The 16,491-nt window shown below is 35.0% G+C and overlaps 1 protein-coding gene across 1 annotated transcript; it reads right to left on the bottom strand.

Annotated features, from left to right (window-relative positions):
* Positions 1-794: 794 nt before the first annotated feature.
* LOC140157958 (splicing factor 3A subunit 3-like) lies at positions 795-15,187 on the bottom strand. Its single transcript, XM_072181206.1, has 14 exons — positions 14,975-15,187; positions 12,782-12,829; positions 12,007-12,059; positions 10,782-10,887; positions 9,806-9,970; positions 8,839-8,921; positions 8,016-8,154; positions 6,499-6,567; positions 5,902-6,077; positions 5,414-5,486; positions 4,331-4,495; positions 3,779-3,889; positions 2,330-2,420; positions 795-889 (listed from the first exon to the last, which is right to left on the bottom strand). The coding sequence occupies exons 1-14, from the start codon at positions 15,068-15,070 to the stop codon at positions 795-797; spliced, it is 1,470 nt and encodes a 489-aa protein (XP_072037307.1). The 5' UTR covers positions 15,071-15,187.
* Between the last annotated feature and the right edge of the window lie 1,304 nt (positions 15,188-16,491).

Below are 16,491 nucleotides of genomic sequence, written 5' to 3'. Positions count from 1 at the left end.
GTGGGTAAAAAGAAGTCATACAGTCAGTATAATCCTACAGTGGGATTCTTTTGCTGTGTCCTATATACGGGGAGGAGATTCAGTTACTGTTAATAGTAGTCTTTTTTAATCACTGTTATACGGGTTACTTTTATTCTCTACGGGAGCGGGTATACTCCACTGATGCCTTCAGCAACTTAATCTTCCAATGGTCAAAAAGATTTCATGTAAAACTTTTAAAATCAATTCTAAACTCTGTGCATTTACGAACCGCGAAAAACGGGTGATCTCATAGTTCATATAATTCAAGCGTTTCTGTAAAACGTTTTATGTTTGCTAGGTTAGTAGCACGGTATGGGCCCTTGTCTGCATGCATCGGGTGATGAACGCCTGTGTGTGCGCAACGAGGAAGTGAACCGACTAACTCGTGATTGGTTAGTATTTTCATTAAGGAACAATCCGGCAAGTCACAACATTATGCCTTATATGTTAGAAAAACAATTATCAAGCACAAATCACATGGTTTTATTTAAAACAAACTCATATTTAGCATCTGACAATTTTAGACAAACATTTTTAGAGCCAAAATGCTAATTTTTGGAGAAAATCCCAAAAAACGGTTTTTTGGCCCAATTTTTTTTTGGTCAATGTAACAAAAAACATCTTGGGCTAAAAAATTTCATTAATTTTTAAAAACTAGATAAAAATATCTAGGAATAGTTTTTTGGGGGGGAATTTTTTGTCCAAAAATTTGCACAAAAATGGTAAAAAAATGCTTAATTTTCCAAAAAATCATAAAAAGCCGGAGTTTTCACCTAAATTTCAAATATTTTTTGAAGTTGGTCAAAATTTACCTCAGTGTCTGGCTGCCATCTCTCATTTGCTTTGGTCGTTTTTAACTTCTCCCATACTGTGGAAAGGGAAAGAAATTAATTAATAGACACAAATTCATAACTTTATGAGCATTCTTGAAAGGATTCCTGAGATATTGTATCCTATGAACCCATTTGTGTTTTTTTCCTCCAAAAAATTAAGTTACAAAACTATTTGAACATTCTTTATTAATCAAAGAAAAATATAGACAATATGATGGAACTCTTCAATGTTATTCCATAGTTCAGTGAAAGTAGTGCAACTATGTTTGATGTGAATACATTAAACCTTCCTCTTTCTCCCCATTCACCCAATCAAGTGCTTTCATCAACATTTAATTGGAATCAATGGTGGCAATTACCATTTAGTATACCTGAGTGTGCCCACATTATTTCCTAGGAGATATTGATTATAAGAGGTGTGTATGGACACCTTGCTGGTTATATTCTATATTTCATGGTGCTCACAGATATTTGTGTATAATATTGGTTTCAGTAGGCAAAATGCTTGACGGCATTGTGAACAACCCGCAACTAACTTTGAATGCCTGAGTAACATCAGCCTGAGTAACTTATGGGTCTATTCAAATATAACAGGCCAAACTCCACACATGATGCAAACGTCAAATATAATTGATGTGCAAGATCAACAGTTAACCCTGTGTTTCACATTCTAAATGCCCTGTTTGAACAAGGACACATACCCAAAAACATCACAATGGTCAAGGTAATATGTGATGCGATCAAGCAAAATTAGCCAAAGATATGAGCAATTATAAAGAGTTTCTTAACAATAGGAAAAAAAAGGAAATGTGCCCTTTGTTTGGCTATATCTCAAAATCAATATTTCCGAGTTCCGACTGATTTTGCTTGATCGCGTCACATATATTTCTTTTCTGATAGTTAACTTGGCCTTTCTATCAAGCAAAACTTTTATTCTTTTAGAGAATAAATGATAGGATTTTGTCTTTTGCCTATCCAATATCGTGTCATAATGGATGGGCTGGCCAAACTACAATAAAAATATTGGCCAGCCAATCCATTATAACACGATATTGGATAGGCAAAATACAAAATGCTATCTTTTATTCTCATTCTTATTCAGTTTTAATGTAATTTTTGCGAGAAAAAAAAGAAGTTACTTTTGTGAGGACATCCCTGTTGTTTTAAATGAACGAAACCATTACGAACATCTAAGCCGCCGAATCGCGTTCTTAGTTCTCGCACGTGTATTACGCGAACGCATTATCGCGCGATCATTGAGGAGCAACAAGCGTGCCGCCGTTGCGTGGCGGCGCGCGCCTTGACTAATATCACTATCAACTATTGTGAGATATTATACACCAGAAAACCAATCAAATTATGTGAATTCTTTACAAGACGCACCCATTGAATAAGAATTATGTATAATTGTTTTTAAACAAGGTTAAAATTTCTTTTCTGCCAGTATAATTTGCCATGTTACAAAGCATACTTACATGCTAAAGCATCTTCTATGAGTGTGACGTTGGCAAAATGAGCTGTGTTTGGTATACCCAGACAACGCATACCATGAGCATGACGCCATTCCTGTAAAACAATCAAAAATATTATTTTGGTCCATCCACTGCATCGAAAGAGAAATAAGCAAAACCACTAAACTGCTCACTAATTAATAATTGCTGCTAATGATCAGATTCACAGCTTGGTGATCTCTGGCACATTTTTGTGACACATTAAATGATCTACATGGTTAACAGTTGTTTTGTATGTCAAAGGACTGTTAATTGGGCAGTGTGTCCAAGGGGTTATTTGTGGTTGGGTATTACACAACTGCATTCTCACCTATATTGACAAGTCAAAATGTATGCCTGCCCAGCCAGACTATGCATGAAATATTATTGCTGCACATACGTTGTGTTCATCTCCCAAGTCACTACTCTAACTTGTAAATATGTATAATCATAGCACACTGGTGTCGCTTATGCAACTGTTGTAATTGGAAACTTGTAGTATAGTTTCACGTGTACATATATTACTCTCAAATTATGCAAATTGTGTGGTAAAGCAAGCATTCTGTTCAAACATCATATGCCCACTCACAATTGAAAGTAATAAATCAACAGATCAAGAGTACATTGGGATGCTTAGTTCACATAATACCATCAGCATGATGGAGAGTGTTTCCTGAAATGTCATTCAATGGTCATAAAAACAGCTAAACTAATGTAAAGGTACGATATTAAAAAAGAGTATCATTATACCGAAAGCCTTCCTCTAATAAATATCCCCAACATTTTTTCAACCAAACTGTTCCATAAATGCTGCCAAAATACCATACAGTACCCAAATTTTTGAACATACGGTCGCCAATTTCACAATATTCATGTGTGCGGCCATTGTTATCGACAGTGTTTACAGTACTTATTTGTAGAAATGCCTTATTGTTAGTGGAGCACTGCCAGATGGTACTAACAATGTTTTTAATGTTTTATCATTGTAAAAAAGACCTCTAATTAACACCCATTTCCCACAGAGCAAAAACAGCATACTTCAGAATAACATGTTGATGTCAATAGTGGTTTAACACATGGATTGGACTGGCATCATCAAGAGAGAAACCAACCCCACTTTCAATTTGGATGGGGCATGAGTACTTTTCATAACTGTATGACTCTGTTGTGAACATCTAGAGACACCAATAATGCATTACAATCCCATTGTTGGATTTGATAAGACTCAATTTGTCAGTTCATCTCAAATGGTTGGAAACCATCAAGTTTAACTATTCTAAATTCAGAGAGTGCTGATGAAGATTTTTGAACAATCTCATCTACACATGTCTTCCACCAGGACATACAAATGCTTACATTTTCTTCTATACTTATTTTGCTACCCTTTGTGAATACCTGCTGAATATCTTAAAAGCGGGTTAACTATAAACTTACAGCAAAATGTCTTTGGAATGCCTTTGGTCCCCTGTATGTCTGGTTACCACATATTTCACATGCATAGGTTATGTTGAGACCATGCAGTTTGTACAACCAGTATGGAATCGGCTGAAAAAGGAGAAAGAAGCAAAATAAATCAAGTATTCATTGCATGCAATACAGTGTCAATTACAGAGATATCAAAGTTGATTTGCACTTTTCACTTTGTCTGTTTGCTTTTAATTCAATTTTACAACTCAATTTATATTATTCCTGAACTATGCCATGAAATGAAACGAAATTTTCAAATTTAAAATGCTTCAAGTGTTCACATCTGTTGAACTGTTAACATAACATTTCATTTGCTGAAACAAATAACCACCTCAGCAATTTTTTTAGAAAACTTAGTTAAGTACACAAGTACCAAATGCAACCAACGATTTATGCTTCAATGTACGATGTTTTTACATCTTTTCCTTTCTTCATTACATCAATTCTTTAGAACAACTACAATATGATATATTGCTAATAGAAAACATATCTCTTAAGATATACACTTCCTTCCCTTACCTTCCCATCCCAACCCAATGGTAGGTTTTTAGGATTGTATATGACTTCATCATCATCATCATCACTGTCGCTATCACTAAAGTGCTCTTCCTCATCATCCTCACGCTCTGCGTCTGTACGGGCTTGCTTACGTTGTATATTCTCACGGGTAGCAAGACGTTGCTCCTGTAAGTATTTCAAAGGTCAGAATGATGCTGTTAGTATGTAAGTTTCCTTATGCCGAGACTCAATAGCAATGGGACTGTAACATTTTTCACCCTGATGTGGCAGTGACGTCAGTGCGCATTTCAGTGGGCGTAGCCTCAAATCGCTAACATTCGCTCAAAGCGCTGGTACACACACGCTTTAAAGATGCTGCATAGAAATGGTATAGAATATGTATTACAAAACAAACAAGCAACAAGATCTTGTTATAGCAACAGATAAGAACTCACTTAAGAACTCACTTGACTGCATTATTAGTGTTTCATTGTAACAAAATGTTCACATTAATCTAATAAAGTGTGCTGAGGCTTGTGGATCAACGTCTAGGCACTGTGCCTGTGCGTATATTTTGTTCAAATGTATGCTTATATAATATGTATTCTGATTTTGATGTTTGTTTAGGTCAAGGTTTTGCCTGCATTAAAAATGTTGTTTTTCATGTTTTTTATTGCTGAGAGCGTGGATGCCGGTCATCCATACTCTCTTTTTATTTCCTGCCGCATATAAATGAATTGTTTTTATCTAATATTTTTGCTTTGATATATTTGTATTTAACCTTTCCTATATCATGCTATATTTGCTTGCCTATATTATGTTTTGTAACTGTAATTTACTAGTTATTGCTTGCCTGCTTTGTAAAACCATCACTTTTGAGTTTCAGTCTTTTTCGCCATGTTTTGCTCTCCTTCTGACTTTGTTCTTAAGCGTGTTGGTTCTTTTAATGTTTTTGCTTGTATAATTTGTTGTAAAGCGCATTGAGGCTCTTTGTAATAATGCGCTATATTTACTTAAAAGTGTCCGTTTATTATTTTTTATTATTATTATAAATCACTGCGCTTTTCTTTTTCTTTTTAAATCTGTCTTGGCAATGCCACTTACCCCAAGTAATTCAGAGAAGAAATACACCTGTGATTCCAAGAATCCAATGTCCTTTTGTCTTTCTGAATTATCTCTGCAAATAAATAGAATGATGTTTTATAGTGATTCCATACAATTTTGGAGTAACATCTACTATCTTAATGACAGTTTTATCAACGGTGGGATTCAGTGAGCCAAGATAGCCTGTGTATCTTAATAATTATGGTTTTAGATGCTAGTGTTATCATATAACAGTAACACACCAGGATATACAATATTGTACCTATTTTGGATGCACAAGGCCCTGCAAAGGAAAATGATCTGATCAGGAGCAGCATCCCCGTCCAAATTTTGGTATCGGGAAAAGATGCAATAGTTTTTCTTATTCATCTTGTGAAATATTAAGGTGGGTAACCCATTTTATTCACTAGTATTCCACAAGGTCCTTGAAATAGTGATGTTTTTATCTTATATATCAAACTGAAATTAGAACGAAAGAAAGTACTTACTTTTTCCCACCATTCCCAGATTTGCTTTTGGCAAACAATGTAGGATCCAAGTTGTCTAATGGTACGCCTTTGGTGCTGAATAATCTCTGTGCTCTCTGCTCTAATGTACCACCACATTTAAGACCTAACGCCATCAGGGCTGATTTCAGACGATCTAACCCCAACGATGCTAACTCCTGAAAGACAAACAAAAAAGGTCAAATGTATAACAATGTGTTGCTGGTTTGATAATTTTATTTTATTTGATCGTTTGCAATTCTTCTATATAACGTAAGATGCACCTCAATGCTTACAAGAAGCTCAAATATTGTACATCAAAGTTATACACTTGAATTCCATCAAGAGTCATCACACCACCATAGAATCAGGTTAGTGTTATTATTATTATTTATGTTGTCTAATCTGTTCATTTAAATTAGGTAATCTTTTTGGGTTCAAATAACCAAATTGATTTTCTTCATGGCATACTTCAGATCACAAGACATACCTAATACAGAAATTCATAGGCTCTTACACGCTTGTTTCTTTTATTATTTTTACTTTGATGCGCTGTATATTATACTCAGAACAATACACATTAATTTTTAGAACTCTTACCTCTGAGGAAGAGAAAGCAGACAGGTCTAAATGAGCCCCAGCATGAGTCATTGCACTTGTAGCTTCTTTCTGTATGATAAAGTTGAAAAGTGAGTTATCAGCCAGTGAAATACACATTTTTCGGACAATTTTTCCTCTGCTGTTTTAGTTAAAGCATTCTTATTCTCACACAACCCAGTACCCAGGTGTAGTCACCTGAGGTAAATGATGCAATGTCAGATAAAATGTATAGCACTTTAAATATTATGGCTGTTTTCTAGAAATCAGTGGATGGCATTATCTTCATATGATGTAGTTGATTCAGGTACTACATATCGTCACCCTCATAACCAAAGTGCCTAAGTCATTATTACATGTTTCTCATTTGCAATTTTGATTTTCTGAGTAATAAACCCATAATTAATCAAATTTCCAGCCGCATTCTTCATCTTGTGGAATTCATCTCTTTTGATGTATTCCACAAGTTAATGGTTACGTGGGTGACGATATACAAAGAAAGAAAGCTATTAATCCATTATTTGAACAGACTTTCTGAACTGCACAAAAATAATTCCAGAATACCCTCTCTTTTCTGATTTTAGATTAAAGTACAATGTAGTGGTTTAAGGTTTACAAGTTTTCTTAAATATAAAGTTTATAATTAAAATATAGGTTTTATGATTTTGGTTAAACATCAAGTGTGGAGGGCAGATATTCTGGACTATACACGCTTGATGTTCAAGTGTCAAGTGTATTTTGGTGTATCCAGAAATCAACATCATGTAGCACAAACACACAGCACATATGAACTTAACAGTAATGTTAGTCGGGCTCAGAATATGGACTTCAGCTATTTTTCAATAAAAACATATCACAGATTGGTGTCACAATGATCCACATAAGAAGAATATAGCTTGAACTTCAATGATCCATTTCATAAATATTACAATGCTTGAAGAGTAAAATTGATTGTACATACATGGCATGGCAATACACTACAAAGTTGATTTCTCGAAAGTAGTTTATGATATCATATGGATCTAAATAATGCAAGATTTTAAACCCTATCATACATTTACGAGAAGCTAAAAGCATAATGTTCCCATCTTTGTGATTGTGATAAGTATATATTATTAATGTATATTACAACTGTATGATCTTGATTCCATTATTCCAAGGCACTGTGGCTGAAGTAAAGAGCAAAACAATACCATAAAAACTCGATAGTTAGCATATGTGCTTACTATCAAGCACTTTTAAAACATGCAAACATGAAGTGCCCCATCCACAAAAGTGTAAAGGTTTTTTGAGCAAAACATCGATACACATAGTTACATATCATATGAACAAATAAATCTGCAAATTTGTGTCTCAACCCCATTAGCTCAGTTGGTAAAGCGCCAGACTTTGGTACAATTTGGTACAATGTTTTTAAAAGCGCTCGATAGTAAGCACATGTGCTAACTATCGAGTTTTTACGGTATGACAACATGGTAACATAACAATTATTGATTTCAGTAAGTAATGGTATCACTTACCGCCCATCCAGGAAAGTTTCCTCCTTCCCACTGTCCTTCAAAGTCTTTCTGTATTTTACCCATCTCCTCTGGAACATCTAGCATAGGTTTTAATCTCCTGGTATAACCCTGAAGGTAGTCTAATAATAGCTCCAAATATCTGAAAAATAGATTATTTATTTTGCTTAATTTTCATTTGTTCTTTCAATACTTTTAATGTATCATATATAGAATTCCATCTAAAAGCATACCTTTAAAATTTTAAATTAGTGGGTTTTTTGTTGGTTTTGGACAGAAGAGACAAAAAGCAGACACCCTCCATAAAAACACTATGCTAGATTGGTCTTACAAACAATAATACATGTTTGAACAGCTGCCTGTATCAGTAAAATAGTTGCTCAAAACCCAAATAGGGTGTCTGCCTTTTGTCTCTTACATCAAAAAAACACACCTTTCGAGGCATCTACACCAATGTAGATGGAATTCCACTGAATGTATATAATTGTAACTTAAAATTCATGTATTTTGTATTACCAGTATGTGTTTGAATGAATGGAATAACATACGTCCCAAATAATGCAGCCAATTTACTAGACAAGCTTGCACATACCTTGACTTATTTCGAGCACATCACACCATGTGAAAACGACCGAATGCTCTCCCATTAGGCAAACCTTGTAATTTGCATTATTTTGAATATAGCCTGCATAGAATGTTTCATCAACTAGCTAAATACTTTTGAAACTTGTTAAGAATTTGACAATTTGTCTCTAGGTTTTCAGTTCATTTTTACATGATGTTTAGGTTATACTGGGTGAATGACCAACACCAAATTTGCACTTACCTTCTGTATTCCGCATTCTTCCTGTCTTTGGGTATTTCAAAAAGGTGGTCACATATTGCCAGGTAGGTTAGATAATCTACTTTCTGAAACAGACAAACAAGACACAAACAGATCAAGATAAACAACAGGCAAAGTCAAAGAAGAAGAGGATGAGAAATCATGAGAGTGTCTCCAAACAATATTTATCAAATCCACTGAAATTTGTTTTACGGACAGACTCTTGCAGGCTATTCAGTAACGCCAAGCAGTATGTTTGTTAGACTATCAGCAGACAAACCATCTCTTTGCCTTATTTACAAATGACTTGCAAGTGTAAATATCACATCTGCAGACAATGCAAAATAACTAGATGTTCTCATGATTAATAATTTCAGACTTTCTAACAAATACTTCTATTTTTACAACATAAATATCAATTTAAAATAAAAACAAAATTATCTTTGATCAAACTAACCCATTGTCTTGAGATCATATCATTATTGCTGTAGATAATGATAATAATGATGATAATGATGATGATGATGATGATGATGATGATGATGATGATGATGATGATAATGATGATGATGATGATGCATTTATTATGCGCCATCTATCTAAAACAATTAAAAATTAACACACAATTATACAAACAGTCACATAGAAGTCAATTGTCATTTAAGCAATCTTAAACAGATGAGTTTTTATAAGTCTTGATATTAGAAGGTGCCATGTCATGGAGCGCTTTCCAGGTGAGAAGAAGAAGTTTGCAATGAATAAGATACCGCATTGGTAGCCAATGCAGACGTTGTAAGACAGGTGAAATATGATCAAATTTTCTAGTCCTTGTGAGTATATACCTCTCCATAGACGCTAAGTGTCAGGTCTTTAGGGGTGAGTGGGGATGTGTATGTGCATGTGTGGGTAGTCAATGATTCCATATGGGGAGTTTGTGATGCATATGTGTGTGCACCTTGTTTCATTTTACCTCCACATTTTTGAGATTGATATACTTGTGATAGCATTCATGCATATCCAAGTATTTGCCATATCCCTCCTCATCAGTGAACTCAGCCAGGCTCTGCATTTCTACTGTAGGATTTTCACGCTCTTCTGATAACATCTCAAACTCAATGGACATAGGAACAGAAATCTGAAAATAAAAGTAGTTAACAAACATGTATGTTCATACAAAAGGATCTATTGAGAACTTTTCTTATTATTAATCAAAATCGTGCACTGTGATTTATTAAAACACATCATATGAGTGCCCTTTATTCTGCAATAATGGGTCAAGCAACGTAATAACACATTCTATGCATAGCATCATGCTTGTTTACACATGTATACAATATTTCCGCAATACATGCTGTAACTTGCTCCACCCTGAAGTATACAACTTTCAATATTTGAGGAAAAAAGTTACATTTTCCTTTAAACCGCACGATTTTGTGGTAATTTTGGAATAGAAATAAAGGTTCTATCATTATCCAGTTTAAATATTATGCAGTTTTGTTGTTGTTTTGTTGTATTCTTTACATCTAAATAATATGTCTTTGGTAGTTGTGCCTCACCCATTATTCAAGTTTTTACTGCCTCAGACACATTGATTGGGTGTAACTGTAAAGGGTACTACATTGCGCGCTGCCAGTTGATAGGGCCTGCTTTAAAGAGTTTGTTGGCAAACTATAATAACTGTATAGGCTTAGGCCTACATTAAATGCAGAAAGTCTACCCAAAATAACTTGGCAGCATGTGCAGTTGTGTGCACACAACACGATTATTGGCGTTATCTTGTGGTATGATCTTAGAAGATAATATCAAACAGAAAAAAAAAATGTGTGTTTCATTGAAGTCGCAAACTGACAGATATTTGACAATATTTTTACTTGGTTCACTTATTCCCTGACAATACATGTTATGATGTATGATATACTAATAATTAAACACACAAACTTTATTACCTCATTTGGATGTCTCCTGTGAAACTCTTTGATTGATTTCAGCCTGGTGTAGAATTCTTGAAATTCATTTGGACCAGACAGAGCTTGCACCTCTTCTTTACGTAAACTGGAATTGATAAAAGGCATAATTAAAATAACAAATTGGTTTTCGTCTATTTTAGATTAAAAAAAATAAAACTTCAAAAAAAACCATACTTCAAGAGCATGATCACTTTTTTGTTGTTGACAAAGTATGCAATAAGATATATGCAACAAAATTTTACTGTCTCGAAATGTACATTTAAGTGCTGTAATAACTTTGATTAAGATACATAGACTTGGCAGGGATAGCTTAGCTACCCTCCATTGGAAATAATCATAAATCTAGATTTGCACCTCTTATAATCATAACCATAATCTTGTTAATGATGTGGCAGACAATGAGATTTTGTCCCCCTGACTGGTAGCACTATCTCCCTTGACCCATAGACTAGATGTGTTGCATCCAAAGTACACTTGAGAGTGAGATTGACAAGGTTGTTCTTATTGCTGATATGAAAGATTGTGTTTCAGTTTGTTGCCCAAATGCCTGGATTTATGTTAGGCACAATCAAATCATTTTGGAGTAGAGCATTTTTAGTTCAAGTTTTAGTTTTCATTGAAAAAAGAATTAAAAAATAAAATTGATGAAGTGGTGAGCAAAATTAAAGTAAAAACGTAGTCATTTCATGAAATGTAGTTATCATTATATATGTAATATCAAAGATTTGACCATGGAGTACTACTACTACTTCTAAACTATCATTTGGCAAACTACTGTTTGACAAATGACAATGTACTAAAATCCCTGAAGTTGTGGGATCCTCAAGTCAAATTACAAATTTTCTTCATTTTTCTATTGGAATACACAGTTAAAACATGGTCTTTGATCAAAGATTTGATTTGATCATGACGTTCTACATGTACATCCATGATCTGACAAACAATGTACAAAAATCCTTGGAAGATGTGGTGTTCTGGGGCTTAAATTCAAAACTGTCTCTTCATTTTCCTATAGGATTATACAGCAAAGACAGGGGGGGGGGGTACTTGGTTACACACATTCTGTACTAAAGTGAGCGTCTGCATCTCAAAAACATAGTCACATTAATTACGTATATATATGCAAGTTATTTGTTTATATTGTAATGGGCGCCTTAAACCCAAGAATACAAAAGATCTCCTAAGAACCACAATATGTACATACCCATCTTTGTCCTCATAGAAATCTTTGAGTGTCCCTGTGCACTGTGAATATCTCTGAAAATATGCAAACAATTAAACAGTTTAAGTAAGGAATATCCAAGACAAAAACAATGTCCTTTATGGTGCAGTTGCTGTCAAATTGTAAAATCAATTAATGTACGGTATAAGATTATACATTCACTGAGATGTCCTACATGTACATATGTAGCGCTACATATCTTGGAAAACATCAGTAGCAATTTCTTTTTCAAATTGAAATGCAGGCATTAAAAACATGCATCTCCTGTTACAGTTCTGTAACATAAAAGACTTGACTAGCTTGTTACATTTGTCACTGATGTGGCAGACGACATGATATGAGTTTGGCAGACAGCCAAGTATCGATTTGACTCTTTGTTAAATTCATGTTACACATGAATTCTCTTGAATTAGCGAACAGAGGATCAACCATGCCGCACTACATTATTAACTAACACTGTATGCTGTGCACTCTTTCACTCATTAATTACATTAGGCACCATTAACTAATTGATATGCTGCCCCCTGGCTCTAAAGCACTGCTCCCCTGTTTACTAATTCAAGAGAATTCATGTACATGAATTTTTACAAAGAGATGAATCAATATTTGGTTGTATGAAAACTCATACAATTTTAAAAAGATACGTTCTGCAACAAAATGCCCTTTCTTAAAACCAGTTTACTTTGGAATCAGCAGTGAACTACCTGACTTGTACTATGTAGAGTAGCAGTGTGTTGTGCACATGATAGATACTTACATCAACTAGCTTCCTAGCACGATGATCTGAATTGATTTGTTCTCGATTCTGTGAAGAAAAAGGTCAAAATACTTTATCATTAGTGAATATAAACAGTGAGAGTAACGCTCTTGCTTGTAAATTAGACTGCAGAACTCAGTCTAAACCAATAGCATTAATATAAATTTGGATTCATTCCTCGGTTCCAGGCTGGGAAATAAGTGGAGGCCAGGGGCCAATTAGCCCCTGGTTCATTGAAAATAGCCCTTCCCTGCAGGGTTCACAGTTTATCGCGTTTTCGCGTCCACGACGCTTTTTGAACTCACTGGACCCGGAAAAAGTAAGATTATATGTAACATGAATGGGTCCAGCAGGCTGTGCTTGGACCCGAAAAAATCCCATCCAAGAAATAGAAAATATCATCATAGATTGTCATTGTGCGATAACCCAGCTCAATCGGCTCACAGCACATTTTTTAACAACTTTTCATTCATAAATTACATACAGTTACAAAAATTGCTGCAACATGATACACACCTCATCGCTATTTCATGCACAGATATTTGATCAGCGATATGGGGGGAACTGTGGAAGAGGTTGACTTTTTCGGATTGTGCAAATATTATGTTACAATAATGTTACAATAATAATGTCAACAAAACAGGGTCAATTCCTGGTGACATCGCGAAAACACGTTTTTGCGGTATGCGGTAGTTGTATATTAATATTTCAACCGAGCAAATATAACAAAATTAAACAAATAATTAGATGATTAAAGTAGTGCATGTTATAGGTAGTATTAATTGTAGTTCTTTATGAGAAAGTCGGCTAATCGCGGCAAGTCGTCTTTTACCCAGTAATTTGACTCGACTTTGGTAAGTTTTGGGTGCCGAATTCAGCATACTTTAATATTTATCGTTTGCGCCAGTACTGAAAATACATTTCCGGGTGTTTCTGAAGTTTCGTACATAAGTACAATTTGGACCCACAAAAATCAATTTGGGACCCACAAATTTCAACTAAATGGGATCTGAATGGGTCCAGCATAAAAGTGGACCTGGTTATTTGAGTTTTATTCAAATCCGACCCTGCAATTCACATAGTACGAGGAACCCATACCGTACTTAGCTCTGCTAGTACGGTATGGGTTGATGTGTATGCAGAAAGCGAGTGCAACGTAATTTCAATTAGAGCAATTAATAAACAGTACAAGGCTCCAGAAGCTTAAATATCTGCATGTTTGTCATAATATTAATTACACGGGTTGTTGTACTTCTTACCTAAACGTGCATGGCTGAAATTGTAATTAATACTCCATTATGAATCCAGAAAAAAATAAGTTTTCCTGAGCACACAATTTCAATGCAACTTCAACTTTTAGTGCCGTAAATATGAAATATCACATGATCAGGTGTCACGTGGTACATGTCAGCGCTACGTCATTGGCTCTGTGGAAAAGCGATGACGTCACTTTGTTTATAAGCTGTTTTGTGACTTTGATTTTAGTCCCGTAAGCTTGCACGTACCAAATTTTTTAGATGCGTTTTTCATCTTTTTTGGTGATTGTACATACAATGCAGCATATGGTTCTTTTCATAAGGAACGCAGGATTAGTTTGATGAACAATTTAGAGTGAGTATATGTGCAATTTACTGACAATCGACGCACTAAAAATGAGATGCCTCTTCTGTGCAAACTTAAAATAGGGCAGCGTCAATAACGAAAATGTCATACCGATAAATGACACGTCTGTTTTGCCCGGTTTTTTTAAGTTTGCCTTGCGAACTACAATTCACATCAATTCTCTCCAACCTCCAGTTAAAACTCTTTTTGGAGTATTTAAGAGGAAGCACTACCAAGTACCAAGCAAACTGTGAACCCTGCTTCCCTGTAAAACCCCCTAAACCAGGGCATAGTCCCTGGTCCGGCACACGATCATGTCAGAAATTAATATTTTGTTCTGGGTCCGATTATTCGGACTAGTAAAACCTAGTCCGAGGTGCTCTGACGATAACACTCCGATCGCCAGGCAATTTACGTTGGCCAGTGCAGTGGGACAACGGAACCGCTACGTGAACAAGCTATGTAAAACCCTGTGAACCAGGGGCAATTTTTTTACAAAGTAGCCCCTGGTCTAGCGCTTCTTATTTCCCGAAACTTACACTGCTGAGTAAGCTTAAAACTTAAAGTTAAATTTTGCTTTTTTAAGCTTACCGTGCTCTTTTTGTGTAAAGTTTCCTTCACCAACCCGCCTACTAGTCTTTCTCTCTCTTCATGGAGACGTCGTTGTTGCTCTAGAATTGTTTCCATTACACCCTGATGCTGATTATACAACTCAAATCCTATTAGTATCTGAAATTTATCAGGCCTGAAAGAGCCTGCCTGAAATTTATAATGAATTTTGGCGTCGCGTTGTCACAACGTCGCACAGTGGGCCAGAATCGCCTCAAAGTGTGCCAAAATTATAAACGGACAATCAAACGCATAAAAACACGGTAAAATGACTGTATCAGGGGTTTTTGAGGCTGCAGAATTCAATGGAGGCATTTTCAAAAATGTATGACGTCATCAAAATGCTGAACGGTGATTGGTCGATTATTTTTACAACAGTATTTCAAATGACATATGTTAATATTTTAATTGAAAAAAGCAAAATAGGGGTTCAAGGGGTGCGAAATTCAGTGAAGACATTTTCGAAAGCGTATGACGTCATTAATATGCTGATATGTGATTGGTCAATTATTCCTCTCACAGTTATTCAAATACCTGTGTAAGAATTATTATAAAACTTTCAAATCAGGGGTTTTAAGCACTGCGGAATCCAATAGAGCCATTTTCCAAAGCATATGACGTCATTAAAATACCGAACCGTGATTGGCTAATAACTCTTACAACAGTAATTCAAATGTACGGTTGGAAAACTATTAGCAAATAGCATATTCAAGGTTATACGGACTGCAAAATTAACTGACGGCATTCTCTAATACGTATGACATCAATAAAATGCTGACATTTTAATTGTTTAATATTATAAGCAAGCAAACAAACAACCAGCCAGACTAGATGTTGTGGGTGGTTTCTCTCACAAAATTTGTAAGTGATTCTTCCTGTCCGACTCCAAAACGTCGCCATTATCTTAAACGTAATTTTGGCCCTAATTTTCAACCCATCACTGTATACCAATTTCCTTGAAAAAAACAACAAACTTTGCCCAAATTTACCAACATGTGTCTCAAAATACACAATGACATACCGGTACTTGGTGCTTTCGTCTGTGGTGAAAACCCACTCATCGCTATACAAAAATTGGCGAAAAGCACTCCAAAAGGCAAGTCATATACGCATACCATATCAATGGGAGGGAGACCCCCACCCGGATGATACAACTTATTAATTTAATTCACAAATTTAATATTCAATTAACGAATCTAATATAATATATAATTCGCAGATTTAATATTAAATTCGTAGATTTAATATTTAATTTATTCAATATTAAATTCACAGATACCGGTATAATATTGAATTCACAGATTTGAAATTTAATTCTCGAAATTTATTTTAAATTCTCGGATTTTATATTTAATTCGCAGATTATATATTACATCTGCACATTTAATATTTGCGAATTAATTATTCAATTTGCGAATTAAATATTAAATCTGCGAATTCAAATGCTAATATATAACATTAAAATATAGGCCTACGGCAAATTCAATGTTAAATTCGCG

Source organism: Amphiura filiformis, chromosome 7 (genome assembly GCF_039555335.1).
Source record: "Amphiura filiformis chromosome 7, Afil_fr2py, whole genome shotgun sequence".
In the NCBI taxonomy this organism is placed as follows: Eukaryota; Metazoa; Echinodermata; class Ophiuroidea; order Amphilepidida; family Amphiuridae; genus Amphiura; species Amphiura filiformis.
Note: the sequence above shows the minus strand (reverse complement) of the source record. Positions and strands in the feature narration are given on the sequence as shown.

Excerpts from the sequence above, each read along its gene's own strand:
- LOC140157958 (XM_072181206.1), bottom strand. The coding sequence starts at position 15,070 with ATGGAAACAATTCTAGAGCAACAACGACGTCTCCATGAAGAGAGAGAA. Across the intron at positions 8,155-8,838 it reads AAGAATGCGGAATACAGAAG|ATATTTGGAGCTATTATTAG; the intron begins GTAAGTGCAAAT and ends TCTATTTTTCAG. Across the intron at positions 4,496-5,413 it reads TCTTCTCTGAATTACTTGGG|GAGCAACGTCTTGCTACCCG; the intron begins GTAAGTGGCATT and ends AAATACTTACAG.